This window comes from Pongo abelii, chromosome 14 (assembly GCF_028885655.2).
Source record: "Pongo abelii isolate AG06213 chromosome 14, NHGRI_mPonAbe1-v2.0_pri, whole genome shotgun sequence".
In the NCBI taxonomy this organism is placed as follows: Eukaryota; Metazoa; Chordata; class Mammalia; order Primates; family Hominidae; genus Pongo; species Pongo abelii.
The window spans coordinates 28,148,943-28,169,184 of NC_071999.2; the positions used below are offsets into that span (position 1 = coordinate 28,148,943).

General features: G+C 40.3%; 1 protein-coding gene and 1 pseudogene across 1 annotated transcript in view; one reads left to right on the forward strand and one right to left on the reverse strand.

The window, feature by feature from the left end:
• The window catches only part of LOC134759403 (steroid hormone receptor ERR1-like), a 53,148-nt pseudogene that overhangs the window by 29,481 nt on the left and 3,425 nt on the right, over nt 1-20,242 (forward strand).
• Nucleotides 12,836-20,242, reverse strand: part of LOC100938826 (protein mono-ADP-ribosyltransferase PARP4) — a 117,746-nt gene continuing 110,339 nt past the window's right edge. The window contains exons 33-34 of the mRNA XM_063714756.1: nt 18,446-18,578; nt 12,836-13,398 (exon numbers count right to left, since the gene is read on the reverse strand). Coding sequence (XP_063570826.1) covers nt 13,203-13,398; nt 18,446-18,578 — 329 coding nt within the window. The 3' untranslated portion in view covers nt 12,836-13,202. The remainder of the gene's footprint in view (nt 13,399-18,445; nt 18,579-20,242) is intronic.

Sequence of the window (20,242 nt, forward strand, 5' to 3'; positions counted from 1 at the left end):
GAGTGTGTCTTTGCTTGCCAGCTCCTTAATTGTCAACAATTCTATGGTGACTTTCCTATATTTTTCTGTGCTTTTTTCTGTTGTCTTCTCTGCTTTGGAGTCAGAAACTTCCATTCAAATCCCTGCCATGACAACATAACAATCTGTCAGCCTGTTTCCTCCTTCATAAATGATGGGTATAATTTCCATCTCACAAGATTTGTAAGTGTTAGAATTGAATGAGGTAATGTGTTAATACATACCGCATGCTTCAAAAATAATATCCGTCTCTTTCCACATGCTTGTCAGAACTCCAGTGCCACGATGGATACAGAGTGAGCCACTTTCTTCACTGTCCAATATCAATTTGGGAATGGCAGCTTGCTGCATTTATATTTTCAGATTTAGTTAACATTACCTTCCATCAGTGAAATGGAATACTTAATCTTTATTATGTATTTCTCTCATTTTCCAATATCTTTAAAGTCATTTTATCACTATTTTAAAAATCAATTTTGTGAACTCTTGCTTTTGCATGGAGGAAAATGGGATTGGTCAAACATTGAAATGGGGTGATTGGTTCTCTAATTTCTCTGTATTTAGTCTTACACCTAATAGCTTCAAGCTCTCTCCTAGGAAGACAGGACTCTGGGTATGTCTAAATGAGTCGACACTCTTAATGAGTTTTCTCTGTTGTATGCTATAATATCTTTTTGAGAGTTCCAGAGAACTGAATAAAAGTAGATCTCTCCATATTAACTAAATGATAATGGCTAACATCTGTGGGGTACTTTGCATATATAGTGTTTTCACATATAACATTCATTAATTGGTAAGCATTTACTGAGCTCTGCTACGTGCTATGCCTCTACTAGACATCAGAGTATAGTATACTGAAGTACTCCTTGACCTTGAGGTGTCATCATAAATTGGCTTCCCAAGAAAGCCTTCTCCTCCTGCTTTGTTAAGTCACTCCGCCCTTCTTATTGTCTAGTACCATACTCTGTCTCCTTTACAATATTTTATGTGCTGATCTCCTTAAAGGTAGGGATTGTGTCAGTTTCTGTCACTTCTGTGAGGTCCTGACTGTAAAACCTAGCTATTTCTAGGCCCAGAATGGGCACTCAATAAAACCAATTGAGTGAGTGGAAGAATGGATGAAAGCAACATGCTCATAGGAAAGAGACAGGCTACAGATTCATTGCTACAGAATGTGATGGATACTAAGGCAGAGAGGTGGGTTGAGGGCATTGTGTTCATCTGTTTTGAGCTGCTATAACAGAATACCACAGACTGGGTAATGTATAAAGAACAGGAATTTGTTTTCTCACAGGTCTGGATGCTAGGAAGTCCAAGATGAAGGCACTGGCAGGTTCATTTATCTGGTGAGGGTCTAGTCTCTGCTTCCAAGATGGCGCCTTGACTGTTGCATCCTTGAGGAGTGGGGGAAGAATGCTGTGTCCTCATAACAGAAGGCAGAAGAAAAAAGAGGGATGAACTCCCTCTTTCAAGCCCTTTTATAAGGGCACCTAATCCCATTCACAAGATAGGAGCCCTCGTGGCCTAATCACCTTTTAAAGGCCTCACCTCTTAATACCATCACATTAGCAACACCTAAGTTTTGGAGGAGACACATTCAAACCATAGCAGGTATAAAAGACAAGCATTTAATTAGACTGTCAGTTGATAATTTTTCCTTCCCTGCAGGAGACCTGTCTATGAGTGGCTGGGAGACCTGTTTAATTCTGAGGTTTAGAATTAAAATGGCCATCTGCCTGCAAGTAGAGATAAGCTGCATTCTCCCAAATCAGCTTTGTTCATAATAAAAGTAGTATTTTGGCCTCCATATGCTATACTCTTTATTGTCTATTTCTTAAACAATTGACAGCTTGGTTAGAGAAGAGGCAGGCTATCTATTGCCCCATCCTCTACTTTTTTTTTCTTTTTTTGAGATAGAGTCTTGCTCTGTCACCCAGGCTGGAGTGCAATGGCACGATCTTGGCTCATTGCAACCTCTGCCTCCCAGGTTCAATCAATTCTTCTGCCTCAGCCTCCCAAGTAGCTGGGATTGCAGGCGTGTGCCACCATGCCTGGCTAATTTTTATATTTTTAGTAGAGATGGGGTTTTACCATGTTGGCTAGGCTGGTCTTGAACTCCTGACCTCAGGTGATCTGTCTGCGTTGGCCTCCCAAAGTGCTGGGATTACAGGCGTGAGCCACTGCACCTGGCTTACTTTTTTTTTTTTTTAACTAAATACCTAATCGTTATATTATGTTATTATTTTGTCTATTATTGCTCTCCTTAACATATGTAAAAATAGACCAAACTGACATGATCATATTTTAGAAAAATACTATTTTCTTTCTTTGAAAAGGAAACAGAAAAAAAGATAAATGACTTAAATTGTCTACTTATCATAACATAGAATTAGAAATCCCAGTCTTTGTGGCTGCCAAAAAAAAAAAAGGATAAATGACCAAAAAATGAAATCAAATAAAAATCTTCCATGACTCTTTTCTTATGAGTATTAATGTGAGGAAACTTAATAGTTCTGAAAATAAAGATGTAAATTGCTGCAGAATGTAAAACAGGATAAAGTCACAATAGCCAAAATGTGGAACCCAAATGTTCATCCATGGATGAATGGATAAACAAAATGAGGTATAGATGTACAATGGAATATGGTTCAGCCTTGAAAGAAGTGCAATTCTTATATATGCTGCAACACAGATGAACCTTGAGGACATAATACTAAGTGCAGTAAGCCAGTCACAGAAGGACAAATATTATATGATTCCACTTATGTGAGACACCTAGAATAGGCAAATTCATAGACACAGAAAGTAGTTTCCAGGGGTTGGGGGTGGGGAGAATAGAGAGTTAGTGTTTAATGGGTATAGACTTTCTGTTTGGGATGATTTTTTTTAAAGTTCAGAGGATGGATAGTAGTGATGGCTACATAACAATGTGAATGTACTTCACACCACTGAATTGCACTCTTAAACATCGTTACGATGGTACATTTTTTGTGTATTTTACCATAAGAAAAAAAAAATTTAGGGCTGGGCAAGGTGGCCTACATCTGTAATCCCAACACATTGGGATGCCGAGGCGGGAGGATCACTTGAGCCCAGGAGTTTGAGACCAGCCTGGGCAACATAGTGAGACCCCATCTCTTAAAAACAAATGGTGTGCGCCTATGGTCCCAGCTACTCCGGAGGCTGAGGTGGGAGGATCACTTGAGCCCCTGAGTTCAAGGCTGCAGTGATCTGTGATCATGCCCACTGCACTCCAACCTGGACAACAGAGTGAGACCCTGTCTCAAAAAAAATTAGTATGATAAAGCACAGACCATGTATATAATAAAGATACTTCAGCCATTTGAAGGAGTGTTCTGTTTTCAAGCCAAAGAGAAAAGCACATATTATCCCCAAAAAACGCACAGTTAGCAAAGCATCCAGGGAAGCTGGAAGGGCTGGTGTTTGGTGGCTGAGGTCAGTAGATGTGACTGCTCTGTTCTTGGCACCCCATGGGTACTTATCATCATCTTCTTAGCCACCACTGACAGGGTCCTGCTTGACAGACTGACCCTGTGCTGTGTATATCACATACATTATCACTGAATTTTTGAAACACCTTATAAAGTAGACATTATTCCCATTTATAGGAATTTAATACCTCTCTGAAATTTGCTAAGTAAGTGGTGCAGCCAGCACTTAAACCCTAGATCAGCAGACTCCAATAGTGAAGTACTTTCCTCAGTATATCCCAAGGATGGCTTTTAAGAATAATTGTATGGATAATCTGGAGTAAAAGGAATAGGAATTTCTTCATTTAGGTTCAGCAAAATGTGTGGACAAGATGACCACAAATGCAGGAATGTTGGAGTGGTAGTTAATATTTAGATGAGAAATCATTAAAGGGTGGAATAGCAATGTGAGTTTCTGGGGCTACTTCAGTAGGGCTTTTTGGAGCTGATTGAGGGGGCAAAAATTAAAGCCAGAAAGCTCAGTGGAGCAAATGTCATAGTGGCCACAGAGAAACAAAGTTTCAAAATGAGATGCTAAGTGAGAAACAGCAACTGAGGAGAGAAGTAATGTTTCCAGGATCACAAAGGGCATAAGGAGAATTGTTCTTTTAGACTCTAGGTGAGCTTGTAGTAATCCAAGGATTGGTGATTTAGGCCAGTGAATTCTGGCTCTGGGTACATCTCTAATCCCTAAACCTTCACCAAGAGGGATCAGGAGAAGAAAGGGGAGGAAGGGAGTCAGGTGTGCCACATATCTGCTATTGAAAAATGCCTAGATGGGAAAGGAGTTTGAAATGTTGTCCTAAAATGAAGTTTCTGAGTTAGATGGGCTGAATTTTACCATGTGTTCACTGTTACTACTGTATAAAATTAAGAGATTTAAATGAGATTAAGATCTAATTGGCTTTCTGAGATATTGAAAACTAAGAACCCGGCTGGGCATGGTGGGCTCACACCTGTAATCTCAGCACTTTGGGAGGCTGAGGCGGGTGGATCACCTGAGGTCAGGAGTTGGAGACCAGCCTGGCTAACATGGTGAAACTCTGTCTCTCTTATCAGTGAGAACCAAACCTGAGTCTGCAGGCTTAGGGCAGGGGCCCAGACAATGAGAGGGGCTCTTCTCTTTGAGACTTGTCATCTAGAACTCATTGTCACTGGAAGCCAGAGCCTAAATGAGCCTATCAGTTGCCTTGGGTTACAAGAACAAGTTTTCATTGATTAATTAATTATTTATTTATTTTGAGACAGACTCTTGCTGTGTTGCCCAGGGGCTGGAGTACAGTGGCACGATCTTGGCTCACTGAACCCGCCTCTGGGTTCAAGAGATTCTCCTGCCTCAGCCTCCCGAGTAGCTGGTACTATAGGCACATGCCACCATACCTGGCTAATTTTTTTATTTTTAGTAGAGACAGGGTTTCGCCATGTTTCCAGGCTGGTCTTGAACTCCTGACCTCAGGTGATCCGCCCACCTCAGCCTCCCAAAGTGCTGGGATTACAGGTGTGAGCCACCACGCCTGGGCAAGTCTGAGTTTTTACTGGGGAAGCCAAGTAGCAGTTCAGGGACTTGTGGCCACCAACCGTCTCTGAGATTCAAGGTCTGTTCTTTCTACTGGGGACTGAGATGGGCGGATAACCATGCAGATGTAAGGAGGAGTCATATCAATCATTCAGCCTGGGAGGAAGTCTGAGCTAGCAAGAACTGGAGGAATAATTTCCCTCTGTAGGAATTCCTGCTCTACCTACTTACTATAGGAGTAAAGTGGTCATGATTTAAACAGTCTTGTCTGTACCTGTTATGTTATAAGGATGTGTTCATGGCCCTATCTGCTAAGAGTGAGTTGTTCTTACAAATAAAATAAAAATTAGTAAATTTATACACACACTATTTGTTATGTAAATCCTAAGAGTGATGTTCCAAAAAAACAAATTTTGAAAGTAAATAAGTATATAAATAGGCTTTTTTTTTTTTTTTTTTTTTTGAGATGGAGTTTCGCTCTTGTTGCCCAGGCTGGAGTGCAGTCATGCAATCTTGGCTCACTGCAGCCTCCGCCTCTTGGGTTCAAGCGATTCTCCTGCCTCAGCCTCCTCAGTAGCTGGGTTTACAGGTGTCCATCACCACGCCCAGCTAATTTTTTGTATTTTTTTTTTTTTTTTTAGTAGAGAAGGGGTTTACCACGTAGGCTAGGCTGGTCTCGAACTCCTGACCTCAGGTAATCCACCTGCCTCAGCCTCCCAAAGTGCTGAGATGGCAGGCGTGAGCCACCGCGCCCGGCCAAGAAAGTTACTTTAGACAGTGCCAAAGCTGAGGATTTGGCCTGCGACTTCCTGCAGTTGCCACACTGCAGTTTCCACACTGTGGCCTTAGAACAGTCTTATCCAGTCCTGAAACCCCAGTACCTTGGAAACATCAGGACTGGTCAGAAGGACAGTAAGTCCTCAAGGCGTCAGCCTCTGCTCCTCCCCACAGATTGAGGGGTAAGTATTCCAAGCTCTCTGCGGGACCCATAACCTGGATGTGGACACCAAGTCCTGCTAGGACCTGCTCCCAGAAGAGTTGATCCCAGCCATGAAACTGCCCTGATGCCTTCATCCTGTATCAGCCTCGTGAGTAGCCAGTAGCTGGGACCACAGGGGGCGCACCACCACACCTGCCTAATTTTTTTTGTTGAGACGGGTTTTGTCATGTTGCCCAGGCTGGTCTGGAACTCTTGAGCTCAAGTGATGTGCCTGCCTCGGTCTCCCAAAGTGCTGGGATTACAGGTGAGCCACCACGTGCAGCCCAATTTGTGATCTTTTATGCATTGTTTCTCTCATGTAGCATGTTTTCAAGGTTTACCCAACTTGCAGTGTATTAATGCTGAATAATACTCCATTGTGTAGATATACTGTATTTTTATTTTTTAATTTTATTTTTAATTGGTACACAACAAATATTTGTACATATTTATGGAGTACAGAGGATATGTTGTTACATGCATAGAATGTGTAATGACCAATCAGGGTATTAAAGGTATCTGCCACTTTCAGTATTTGTCATTTCTGTATGTTGGGAACATCTCAAGTCCTCTCTTAGAGCTATTTTGAAATACGCAATACATTGTTAACTGTAGTCACCCTACTCTGCTATAGAACATTAGAACTTATTCCTTCTGTCTAACTGTATTAACCAACCACTCTTCCCTGCTAACCCACACACACTTCCCAGCCTCTGATATCTGGTATTTTTGTAGAGATGGGGTTTTGCCACATTGGCCAGGCTGGTCTTGAACTCCTGACCTCAGGCAATCCACCTGCTTCAGCCTCCCAAAGTGCGGGGATTACAGGCACGAGCCACCACGCCCGGTCTTTTTTTAATGTTTATTCCACATTGTGTCAGTCCTCACACGTCTCCTGCGATCCATCTGACATGTAATCTGTTGGTTTTCCAGCAGTGATAATTTCATGTAAAATCCTAAATCTGACCTGAAACATTTTCTCTTCTCTTATTGATTATCTTTACATCGATATTAGCCATTTTGATATACTGAGATAGAATTCAGTTGGTTAATGACTGTGCCAATAGCTCCATTTTTATACACAAATAGACATGCCTAAATCCAGTTTATTTTTATATACAAATAGACATGCCTAAATCCAGTTTATGTTTATACACAAATAGACATGCCTAAATCCAGCTTATTTTTTTGTAGCACATTTTATTTAATTATTTTTTAACTTTTATTTTAGGTTCAAGTGTACATGTGCAGGTTTGTTATATATGTAAATTTTGTGTCATGGGGGTTTGATGTACAGATTATTTTGTCACTCAGGCAATAAGCGTAGTACCTGATAGGTAGCTTTTTGATACTCACCCTCCTCCCAGCCTCCAACCCTCAAGTAGGACCCAATGTCTGTTGTTCCCATATTTGTGTCCATGTGTACTCAATGTTTAACTCCCACTTATAAGTGAGAACATGTGGTATTTGGTTTCCTGTTCCTGTGTTAGTTTGCTTAGAATAATTTTTAAGCTGGAGCTGGATGGCCTCCAGCTCCGTCCGTATTGCTGCAAAGCGCACGATCTTGTTTTTGTTTTATGGCTGCGTAGTATTCCACGGTATATGTGTGCCACATTTTTTCTATTCAGTTCACCATTGATGGGCACCTAGGTCAATTCTGTGTCTTTGCTACTGTGAATAGTGCTGCGATGGACATACGTGTGCGTGTGTCTTCATGGTAGAATGATATTGATATTCCTGTGGGTATATACTCAGTAATAGGATTGCTGGGTCACAGAGTAATTCTCAAGTTCTTTCAGAAATCACCAAACTGCTTTCCATAATGGCTGAACTAATTTACATATCCACCAGTAGTGTATAAGCATTCCCTTTCCTCTGCAACTTTGCCAGCATCTATTTTTTGGCTTTTTAATAATAGCCATTGTGACTGGTATGAGATGGTATCACATTGTAGTTTTGATTTGCATTTCTCTAGGATCAGTGATGTTGAGCACTTTTTCATGTTTGTTAGCTGTGTGTATGTCTTCTTTTGAGAAGTGTCTGTTCATGTCCTTTGCCCCTCCCTTTTTTTTTAGTGAGGTTGTTTGTTTTTTGCTTGTAAATTTCTTTAAGTTCCTTATAGATTCTGGATATTAGAGCCTTGTCAGATGCATAATTTGCAAATATTTTTTCCCATTCTGTAGGCTGTCTGTTTAGTCTGCTGATAGTTTCTTTTGCTGTGTAGAAACTCTAATTAGGTTCCACTTGTCTGTTTTTGGTTTTGTTGCAATTGCTTTTGGCATCTTCTTCATGAAATCTCCACAAGGTCCTATGTCAGAATGGTATTTCCTAGGTTATCTTCCAGGGATTTTATGGTTTTAGGTTTTACATTTAAGTCTTTTAACCATCATGGGTTGATTTTTGTTTGTGGTGAAAGGAAGGGGTCCAGTTTCAATCTTCTGCATATGGCTAGTCAGTTATCCCAGCACCATTTGTTGAGTAGCAAGTCCTTTCTCCATTGCTTGTTTTTATTGGCTTTGTCGAAGATCAGACAGTTGTAGCTGTGCAGCTTCATTTCTGAGTTCTCTAACCTGTTCCATTGGCCTGTGTGTCTGTTTTTGTACCAGTGCATGCTGTTTTGCTCACTGTAGCCTTGTAGATGGTTTGAAGTTGGGTAGTGTGGCATCTCCAGCTTCGTTCTTTTTGTGTAGGACTGCTTTTGCTATCCTCCACGTAGCTAGTCAATTACAAGTTGTGCTAATTTTTTCTGCTGTTTCTCCAATCTGTCTCTCCTCTCAATTCTCACTACCACCCTGGTTTTCCAGGCCCTCAACGTCTCTCACCCAAGCTGTGTAGTAGCCTCCTGACTGATCCCCGACACTTCAATGTTGCCCTCTCTCCTAAGCTGTGTAGTAGCCTCCTGACTGATCCCCGACACTTCAATGTTACCCTCTCTCCTAAGCTGTGTAGTAGCCTCCTGACTGATCCCCGACACTTCAATGTTGCCCTCTCTCCTAAGCTGTGTGGTAGCCTCCTGACTGATCCCTGACACTTCAGTGTTACCCTCTCTCCTAAGCTGTGTAGTAGCCTCCTGACTGATCCCTGACACTTCAATGTTGCCCTCTCTCCTCACCACTGAAAGACAGACTGCCTGAAACAAAATTATCCTGAGACTTCCATTCTTAAAATCCCTTTTTGACTCTCTATTGCCTATGAAATAATGTCTGTACTTCTTAATATACTGTGCAGGCATCTCCTGTTACTCCCTGCTCTACATTTGTTACAGCAGTAATAGGTAAATGTATATAATTTCCCCTGAAGTCCCTCTGCTATTCAATGCTTCCATGTATTTGTTCATTATGATCTTTTTCTCTGAAACTCGCTCCCCACTTTTTCTCCTGGTTTATTATTTATTGTCCTTCACGCCCAAGCTCAAGCATCATCTTTTTCAGAAAACCTACTTTGAAGTTCCAGAGTGGACCAATGGCCACTTTTAATGCTCCCCATAGTGTTAATCTCTATCTTTTCACTTTAAACATACTTTTAAACCTGCTTCCTGAGTATAGTTTGTTATAATTTTAATATTTGTATTTTTCTGTCTTTTTCTTCTCTTTATGGTTTCTGTTGACTCCTGCTTATGGTAGTTTGACTCTTCAACTCTGTTAAATTTTAGAAATAGCTCATATTTGTCTAAACTTTAACTTTGGGTGTCCTGAGAGACCGGAATTGAGATGATTTGCCTGGTTTCTGCTTGGTTCTGGAAGTAGTATCAATCAGGAACAATTTTAGTTTGATTTATTGGTTTGAGGTTTCTTGGACTATGAATATGGTGTAAATTCAAATTCCAGCATAAGAGTAAAGCTGGTTAGAAAACATTAGGGAAGACTTAAAATTACTAATGTTTTAAAATCTACTGCCTGCAGACTGATTTGCTTATTGCTTCACTTGTCATATCCTTCCAACTTTGTCTTTTCTACTAAATATGTAGCCAATTTTGGTCCCTGGATTTATATGGAGGTCTGACTCAGTTCCCTACTTTGTCAGGTTTAAATCCTATTAGTCAGTTAACCAGAAAAATTCTAGATCCCCAGCATTGCTGAACAGATTCCCAGGAATCTGTCAGATTCCTGACAGATTGTGTCAGAACATTTCAAAGTCTCTTATTGACATCTCATTCCCAGCTTTTTAAAAAAGAAAATATTTTGACTTTCCTATTGATTGCCCCAATTCCTATTTACTACCTCAGGCAGCCACAATGTTAACTAACAAAGCTCTAGGTTTTGGTTTTGGCACACTTCCAGGGCATCTCTGGCTTCTGCATTGACTGATGACTTTAGTTTCACCTCTAGATTGTGTGTGCATGTGTGTAATCATTTTGTACTTCCTTCACATTTTGTGAGTTCAGAAATATATTTAAAAGTGTATTTGGGGCTGGGCATGGTATCTCATGCCTGTAATCCCTTTGGGAGGCTGAGGTGCGAGGATAACCTGAGGTCAGGAGTTTGAGACCAGCCTGACCAACATGGTGAAACCCCGTCTGTACTAAAAATACAAAAGTTAGCTGGGCATGGTGGCATGCACCTGTAATCCCAGCTACTAGGGAGGCTGAGGCAGGAGAATCACTTGAACTTGGGAGGCAGAGGTTGCAGTGAGCCAAGATTGCACCACTGCACTCCAGCCTGGGCAACAGAACGAGACTCTGTTTCAAAAAAATAAATAAAAAATAAAAATAAAAATAAAAGGGTATTTGGAAGTGATGTCAGTAAAAATGGCAAGCTAGGAACCTTCAAAAATTCCTTTGTTCATAAAAGCATCTGGGAAAAATAAAAGCAACTTTTTCAGATCTCTGGAAAATATCCAAAGGCTTGCTGCAATCTTGGGAGCATTTATTCAAGAATGTCAGCTGAATTTTGGTGGGAATAGTGAGCTTTGTAGTGTTCTTACTTTATGCTCATTATATCCTCCCAGCTCCATGGTAGCCTTGAAAACCAACATCCTACAATCTTGGTGAAAAACAAGCTCCTGGGAACCATAGAAAGGAACAAAAGGGGGTTGGGACTCATTCAAAGCCTTATTCCCAGAGAAACGTCATTATGTGACCTGACTAGGAGGTCCCAGGAAGACCCCACGCACAAAACTATCTTTATTTGGCCTCACTTAGAGCTCCCCCAGCCTTTGTTCATATTTGTTGAAAACAATCAGAGGCAATTGCTGAACATAATAGCTACCTGGGGTATAGATAAGTTGATACACAATATGCTAACAAAAAATGTAAACAAAGGCTGGGCACAGTGGCTCATGCCTGTAATCCCAGCACTTTGGGAGGCCGAGGCGGGTGGATCATGAGGTCAGGAGATCGAGACCATCCTGGCTAACGTGGTGAAACCCCATCTCTACTAAAAAAAATACAAAAAAATTAGCTGGACATGGTGGCGGGCGCCTGTAGTCCTAGCTACTTGGGAGGCTGAGGCAGGAGAATGGCGTGAACCTGGGAGGCAGAGCTTGTAGTGAGCCGAGATCACACCACTGCACTCCAGCCTGGGTGATAGAGTGAGACTCCGTCTCAAAAACAAGAAAAAAAAAGTAAACAAAACAAAAGAAAACAAAGAAAAAAACAAATGCTGAGAGTACTAAACCTGCTTGCTGTCAGAAGACATTTCTGTTCATGTCTTCCACCTACAAATTTAACGTCTTTTCCATCTCACTTAGTACTTATCATGCACTGTAGCTGTAACTTTTGCAGCTTTTGACAGCAAAACTGGCACGAATTTCTTTGTTCTTCTTCACAATTTTATGAGTAGAGGATTTTTCCTTACTGTAAATCTTAGCAACCTCAGCCTGTAATATTTTTCTTTCCTTATGATGTCAGAGACTTTCACCTTTTCACTTAAAGGAAGCACACTGTGGCTTCTCTCTGGCATATCCAAATTGCCAGGATAATTACCGGGGCATATTGGGCCAATTATGAAGTGAAATAAGGGTTACTTGTATACCACCCCTGTGATGCCATGACAGTTGGTGTGATAATCAAGATGGCTACTAAGGGTCTAATGAGACTTATTAATCAAGAATTCTATATGTAGCAAAAATATCCTTCAACATTGAAGGAGAAACATAAGGCATTAAGTATCTTAGGACATTTAAGACATTCCTCGGTAAACAAAACTAAAATAATTTGTTGCTTGAAGACATCTCTATAAGAAATACTAATGGGAGTCATTTAGGCTGAAAGGAAAGAATACTAGGTAGTAACTCAAATCCACATGAGGAAATAAAGAGCTGAGAAAGATAACTATATGAGTAAATATAAAAGGCAGTATAAGCATAAAGCAATTCTCATAAATGGGTTGATGAACATAGAGTATATGAAGATATGGTTTATAGGGCATTAACAGCACAATGGAAGAGAGAGGGAATGGAGCTACATAGGAAAAAGTTTATGTATACTGTTGTAATTAAGTTGGTATTAATAGGAACTACATAGTTATAAATCAACATGTTAATTGCAATATCCAGGGCAACCACTAAGAAAACAACTCAAAAATGTAGTAAAAGAAATGACAAAGAAATAAAAATTGTACACTATAAAACTATTTAGCATAAATCTTACTTTATCAGTGATTGTATTAAATGGAAATTTCTCTCCATTTAAAAGGAAGACATTTGCAGAATGAATTAAAGGACATGATCCTACTATATGCTGTCTATAAGAGACGTGTTTTAGACCAAGACTCAAATAGATTAAAAGTAAAAGTATAGAAAAAGATATAACAAGCAAACGGCAACCAAAAAACTAACTAACTAATTAACTAAAGAGATGGAATCATGATAAAAAATCAGAAAAAAACAGACTTAAAGGCAAAAATTTTTATTAAAAACAAAGGACATTTTATAATAATAAGAGGATCAATCCATCAGAAACATATAACAGAGCCCCAAAGTACATGAAGAAAAAATTGACAGAATTGAAGGGAGAAACAATTCAGCAATAATAGTTGAGGACTTCAATTCCCCACTTTCATTAATAGCTAGATAATTGGGCAGAAAATCAATAAGAAAATGTAAGACTTGAATAATACTATAAACCAACTAGATTTAACAGACAGTAATTGCTACAGTGAATAAAGCCTTAATGAAGTTTCATTATAAGTATCTATTATCATTTGATTATTTTCTACATAGAAGCATGCAAAAAGTTTAAAATTCAGTTTCATTTGACTTAGCCTTGACTGTAATGAAGGACTCTATGAAGAGGGGACACAGTGTTTACAGGCTGGAGTCCCAGCAACTGCTTGGTGGCAGAGTCCCAGTCTTTCCCCAGTTCAAGCCGTGGGCAGATAGATGGGTACTGTCCTTCAGTTCTTCTTACCCATTCACTTGCTTTCTTTATTGCCTCAAAAGCCCAGGGAATATTCCTAGATTAAAAAAATAAATGTTTCAGATTTCAGAATAACGTGAAATGTAATGTGGTACTAAACCCATCACATTATATCAGACAAAATGATTCTGCCAAAAATTAAGATATTAATAAAAGCAGTTTTCCTTGACATCTTATGGAAGTTCTTCTACCTGTCTGACCTTGAGCTTATGCACTGCATTGTCAAGTGTCCTGTGCCCCCCACTTCCTGGCTTTCACGTGCCTCCAGGCATCCCTGCTGCCTACAGGACAGCTCAGGTTCTAGCCTCTCTACAGTTGTTTACGGTTGTCCCCTTTCCACGCTTCTCAGTCTAAATCCTATCCACTCTTCACGTACAAACTCAAGTACTATTTCACAAACGAGGCTTCTGTTTCTCTCTCCTTCCCACTGTACCGACTTGATTAGGTACCTTCAGAATATCTGACAGTCCCCCATGAAACTGGCATATATTCTGTTGTGTCACGTAAACCACGAACAACTTGGTAGAATAAGCATATCGAGTCAAGTCTGTGTCCACTAAATGGTGTCAAATATTTGAGACTGTTGAATATTCAAGTCTATTCAACACTCAGAAAAATTCTGAGATTGTTCATTAATATTAATTAGCTACTTCCTCATTTGTTCTGTCATCTGCTGGAACTTGTTAGTGAACAAGTGGCAACATACACCAAAGTTCTTCAGAAAATTCTATGGGGAAACTTAATATTTTGAAAATTCTCTCCCTGTTCCTGATTTTTCCCTGTGAACTGGGAAAGGGCCATCAGTATAGCGTGGTGGTGAAGAGCTGGGTTTGAGTCCTGACTCTGCAATCACATGATATTGGCCATGTGATACTGTGTGGCTTTCATTCAACACTGGGAATCTCAGTTTCCTCAATTACGAGAATAACATGAGGTCCTATGGGTTTGTGGTGGAAATTAACAAAGCTTGTAAATTTAACATGCTTACTAGTCCCTGGTGCACAGTAGGCACTCAATAAATGTTCACTGAATGTCATGATAGAATGAACATACTAAATAAGAAGCATGCCCAAAGTGGTTAAAAGGCCAATGTTTCCTGGTAAATATTCATCTACTGAAAGTTACTAACTGCTGAAAACAACAAAACCGGCTTTGAATATTTTCACTGGCTGAGCTGGCCTCCTTTAGTCCAGTGGCCTCTACACTTTTTGGTTCACCTTCCACTAGCAAGAAAACCTTGTGCCTACACCCCCAGGTAATGTGCTCCTGCATCAATGATACATACATCCTGAAATAGAAAATATAGAACAAAGTTTCAAATATGCAATAAACAGGAAATAAAAAATACTTAATTTTCTTTTTAGATGGAGTCTCACTGTGTCGCCAGGCTGGAGTGCAGTGGCACGATCTCGGTTCACTGCAACCTCTGACTCCTTGGTTCAAGCGATTCTCCTGCCTCAGCCTCCTGTGTAGCTGGGATTACAGGCATGTGTCACCCCACCCAGCTAATTTTTGTATTTTTAGTAGAGACGGGGTTTCACCATATTGGCCAGGATGGTCTCAATCTCTTGACCTCGTGATCTGCCCGCCTCAGCCTCCCAAAGTGCTGGGATTACAGCTGTGAGTCACCGTGCCCGGCCTAAAATTGTTTGTCTTATGTGCTAAAGTGCCAACAAACCATTTTGCTAGCACAGTAGCAGTAATGCAGTAAGAGCAATATGCTGGAATATACTTGATCAATTTTGAAAATCTTTACTTTGTGATATTACAGTTCAAAAGCAGGTTCAAAGTTTATACTTGTTTTAACAGCTGTAATATTAATAATTGGCAATGATCTAAATAGAATAAATGTTTCTTTGGATGTGCCTATTAAGTCAAATACTAATTTTTTAGTCCCATCTCCTAGCTGTTCAAAGTGTTTTTTCTTTGATATTTATTTAATTAATCCTCTTGGCAAGTGGCACTGGTTTATTTTAAAATAAAATACAAAATATAGGCTAGTGCAGTGGCTCACTCCTGTAATCCCAGAACTTTGAGAGGCCAATGCAGGCAGATCACTTGAGGCTAGGGTTCGAGACCAGCCTGGCCAACATGGCAAAACCTCATCTCTACTACAAATATAAAAATTAGCTGGGCATGGTGGTGCACACCTGTAATCCCAGCTACTCAGGAGGCTGAGGCACGAGAATTGCTTGAACCTGGGAGGTGGAGGTTGCAGTGAGCCGAGATCATGCCACTGCACGCCAGCCTGGGTGACAGAACGAGACCTGGCCTCAAAAAATAAATAAATAAATAAATAAATAAATAAAAACAACAAAAAAGAAAACTCCCAAAATAGAAAAAAAAAATAAATTCTCATCTTTCTTGGCAAACTAATGAGAAGGTATTGCTTTTTAAAAAATGGAAGTATAAATTACATATAGTAAATTATGATTTTCCTTTTTTTTTCAGACAGGGTCTCGCTTTGTTGCCCAGGCTGGAGTGCAGTGGCACGATCACAACTCACTGCAGCCTCAACCTCCTGGGCTCAAGCAATCCCCCCAATCTCAGCTTCCTGAGTAGTCACACACTACCACACTCGGGTAATTTTTAATTTTTTTGTAGAGACAGGGTCTTGCTATGTGGTCAAGGCTGGTCTTGAACTGGATGCAATCCTCCTGCCTTGGCCTCCCAAAGTGCTGGGATTACAGGTGTGAGCCACCGTGCCCAGCAATGCCTGGGTAATTACAAAAAGTTTTTTGTAGAGATGGCAGTCTCATTGGTTACCTAGGCTGGTCTTAAACTTCTGGGCTTGATCTTGGTGGGCTCAAGTGATCCTCCTAAAGTGCTTGGATTATAGGCATGAGCCAATTTGCCTAGCCCAGAACTTCCTGAACACCTGTTTTGCGTTTGAGAACTTTTTCTTAATCATGACACTTAAAAAATAGTTATCAATATTTCTTTAATATCGTAAAATATCCAGGTAGTGTTTAATTTTCCCTGTCTCATTTTTTTAAATGCAGTGGGTTTGTTCATATCAGGATCTAAACAAGGTCTACCCTTGCTTTTGGTTGATATGTCTCTAAAGGTTTATTTACAGGTTCTGCTCTTCAACCTTTTTTTTCTGTTGCCATTTATTTTTCTCTGATCTAATCCAAGTTTAGAAATCAAGGGGTTTCGTTTAACTTCTTTGATTTTATACGTATTAGTTTCTAACAATATTAATATCTACCTTCCAAAATAACAAATCAAAAGTATTATTAACACCATGACTACTCCCAGTGAGATTTCTTTGTAATATTTTTTAATCCTTAGGTACTATCCCACTAGGGAGATAGAGTCAAATTATGTACTATTTTTTTTTTTTTTTTTTTTGAGATGGAGTCTCACTCCGTCACCCAGGCTGGAGTGCAGTGGCACAATCTCAATTCACTGCAAGCTCCGCCTCCCGGAGCCTCTCGAGTAGCTGGGACTACAGGCGCCCGCCGTCATGCCCGGCTAATTTTTTTTTTTTTGTATTTTTTTAGTAGAGACGGGGTTTCACCATGTTAGCCAAGATGGTCTTGATCTCCTGACCTCGTGATCCGCCCGCCTCGGCCTCCGAAAGTGCTGGGATTACAGGCATGAGCCACCGCGCCCAGCCCGTACTATGTTTTAAAGTCACCTTAAATTAATTCCCAGGATGGGCACAGTGGTTCATGTCTGTAAGCCCAGCACTTCAGGAGGCTGAGGCAGGAGGATTGCTTGAGGTCAGGAGTTCCAGACCAGCCTGGGTAACATGGCAAATCCCCGTCTTTACAAAAAAATACAAAAATTAGCAGGGCGTGGTGGTGCATACCTGTAGTCCCAGTTACTCAGGAGGCTGAGGTGGGAGGATGGCTTGAGCCCAGGAGGCGGAGGTTGCAGTGAGCTGAGATTGCACCACTGCACTCCAGCCTGGGCGATAGAGCCAGACTTTGTCTCAATAAATAAATAAATAAATAAATATCAATCTTATGCATTATTATGTAAAATATTTACACAGTTCCAAAGTCAAAACTGCAAAACAAAGCACACTAGGAGAAACCTAGCTTCTATCCTTGTCCCCGCTATCAAATCCCCGTAGCAATAATATTTTTATTAGTTTGATTAGTTTTCCCCTTATCTTGCCTTTAAAAGAACATAAGCCAATTACATGTGTATGTATATGTGTATGTGTGTGTGTGTGCATGTGTGTGTGTATATGTGTGTATATATATGTGTATATATGTGTGTATATATATGTATATATATATGTCTCGGAGGGATCCTACTCTGGTCTTGACCCTCTTGCCATGGGGTGGGGGGTCTGTAGCAACAAGAGAATATGCCCACCCCAGAGCCCACATCCTCCTTTTTAGACCCTACAACTCCAGCATACCTGACCACATGGCCCTGAGTCCACTTCCAGGGTCTTCCCTGGGTCTGTCATCCTGAGTTTGAACAGTGTTGCCATCTCACTGATGCTACAAGGTGGCTGGGGTGAGGGGCACTGGCATGGGGTCTGGATGGCATTTTGATGGGTGCAGGCAAGGCCTCTTAGGGTGCTAGGGGTCAGCCAAGGGCTGAATTTGAACCTGGCTTTCCAGGTGGTTATGAAGTTGTATTTGCCAAGGGAGGAGATCAGAACACATTTCATCTAATAGTTTGCTAGTTTGATTTGTAACTTTTAAACACAAGTTATAAACTTTAAATACTTGTATTGTATTCTTGTCCCAGGCCCTGCCATTGTTGGGAACAGGGCTGGGCCCAACAGTCATATTGTGGGTCTTCTGGAGGCACCCAGGATCAGCACACTGCAGTGAAGAGTACCACATCCAGAGCCAGAAGCGCCAGGCTCCAGTGGGAGCTGCACTGAAACTCTTTGAGCCCGTTTCCTGGGCAGCCCAAGGCACAAGTACCACATCAGCCCTGCCCGCCACAGGAGACTGTGGGCAAGCTGTCACCTGCAAACAAATTATCTTCCTACATCCTTATAAAGTAGTCTACACATACATGTAAGATAATTCCCTATACCTGTTTCTAAGGTTTATTAAATAAATAGTTGAAAATATAAATAAGTTGCATAATACTATAGTTAAAGTTACCTGGAAATAGAAGCGTCATCCATTTTCATCAGTGATTTGAACACTATTCCCTCTTTTTCCAACCTCGTGCGAATAAACTGTAGTACCAGCATTGTGGCAATTAGGTCCAGGAGACGTTCTCTTCCTTTTATGCCTAAAATGAAAAAAACTCCGTTAAGTCTGTTGGGAATTCTGCATCTCAAACTGTGCCTGTTTATAAAATTCTCATTAAAGAATTACAATACGCCATCCTGGCTAACACGATGAAACTCCGTCTCTGCTAAAAAAAAAAAAAAAAAAATACAAAAAATTAGCCGGGCGTGGTGGCGGGCACCTGTAGTCCCAGCTACTCGGGAGGCTGAGGTAGGAGAATGGCGTGAACCCGGGAGGTGGAGCTTGCAGTGAGCCGAGATCGCTCCACTGCACTCCAGCCTGGGTGACAGAGTAACACTCTGTCTCAAAAAAAAAAAAATATAATACGGTTAAATCACAGTACATGAGCAGATCGTGAAACTCTCTAATACTCTTCAAGGTCCTTAAATGGCTTGCTGTTTAAATAAAAAATGAGGACGGTTGGACCCGTGTGCCTATGACATTATCCTGATTGTTGCCAGGAAACTGAACTGTATCCAGAGTGCCCTCGCTTGCATCTTCAATAACCAAAGAGCCATGAAGTTCACTGAAAGAAATCCAGTTTTTAGGCTCCTGTTACAAATCGCTTAGAAGAGTAAACCTAAATATTCAACAGATAAACAACAGATATGACCAATTACACTGGTGTATCAAATTATTTCTAGTGGTTAGTACCTATAGGTATCCAAGATATTTTACTATATTATGAAATATCAAAATTGAAAAATGAATGTTTACATGTGTTGAACTCAATTAACAACCCATTTTCATTTTAAAAATGCAAGCTTCTTTTTTTTTTTTTTGGAGAGACAGGAGCTCACTCTGTCATGCTGGAGTGCAGTGGGTGTGATCAGAGCTCACTGTAGCCCCCAACTCCTGGACTCAAGTGATCCTCCTACTTTGGCCTCCCAAAGTGTTGAGATTATAGGCATGAGCCACGACACATAGCCAAAAAATGGTTTTAGGGAAGAAAAGAAAAACCCAAATCTTTGTCTTATAATTAAGAATATACAATTACTTTTTTTGAGTAAAGACAAAAGGACTTGGCATAGTATGCACATATCTGCATATACACCATTAATTTTACATCGTTGAGGTAGCCAACTGCTCATAAGTGGGCTTTTATTAAATAATATAATGTTCTTAATAGAGGAAAAAGAAATTGAATACATTTTTAAAAACAAAATGACAAAACCAATCCATTGTCCCACAAAAGAAAATCAATGGAGACAAAAGCAGTTTAATTTGCTGGATTCTTTTGTGGCTTATTTTTTGAGTATTATTTACAAAATGTTAGAATAATTTTTAAGCAATATTAATAATAAGCAACATACAACTCCAAGAATAATATAATAAATAATAAACTGATGAAATGCCTAATGTGTATCAGTGTCATTTAAAAAACAAATTCAGAAGGAGAGGGGATGATAAAAGAGAAATGAAGAAGAGGATAAAAGACAAAGTTGGGTACAGAGATATAAAAACAAGTCAGAGAAAAAAGACAGCTTGAGACTCTACGTAGAGGAAGAAAGGCAGAAAAGCACACGCTTACAGAAAAATAACATGGATAACAGGGAGCAAATACAGTGAAACACAGGAAAAGCCCATGGGAAAGGCACATCCATGAAACCCCATCCCCTTGCATCTGTGACTCAATTTTCTCCGGTTTCCTCTTGTTTCTCAGGC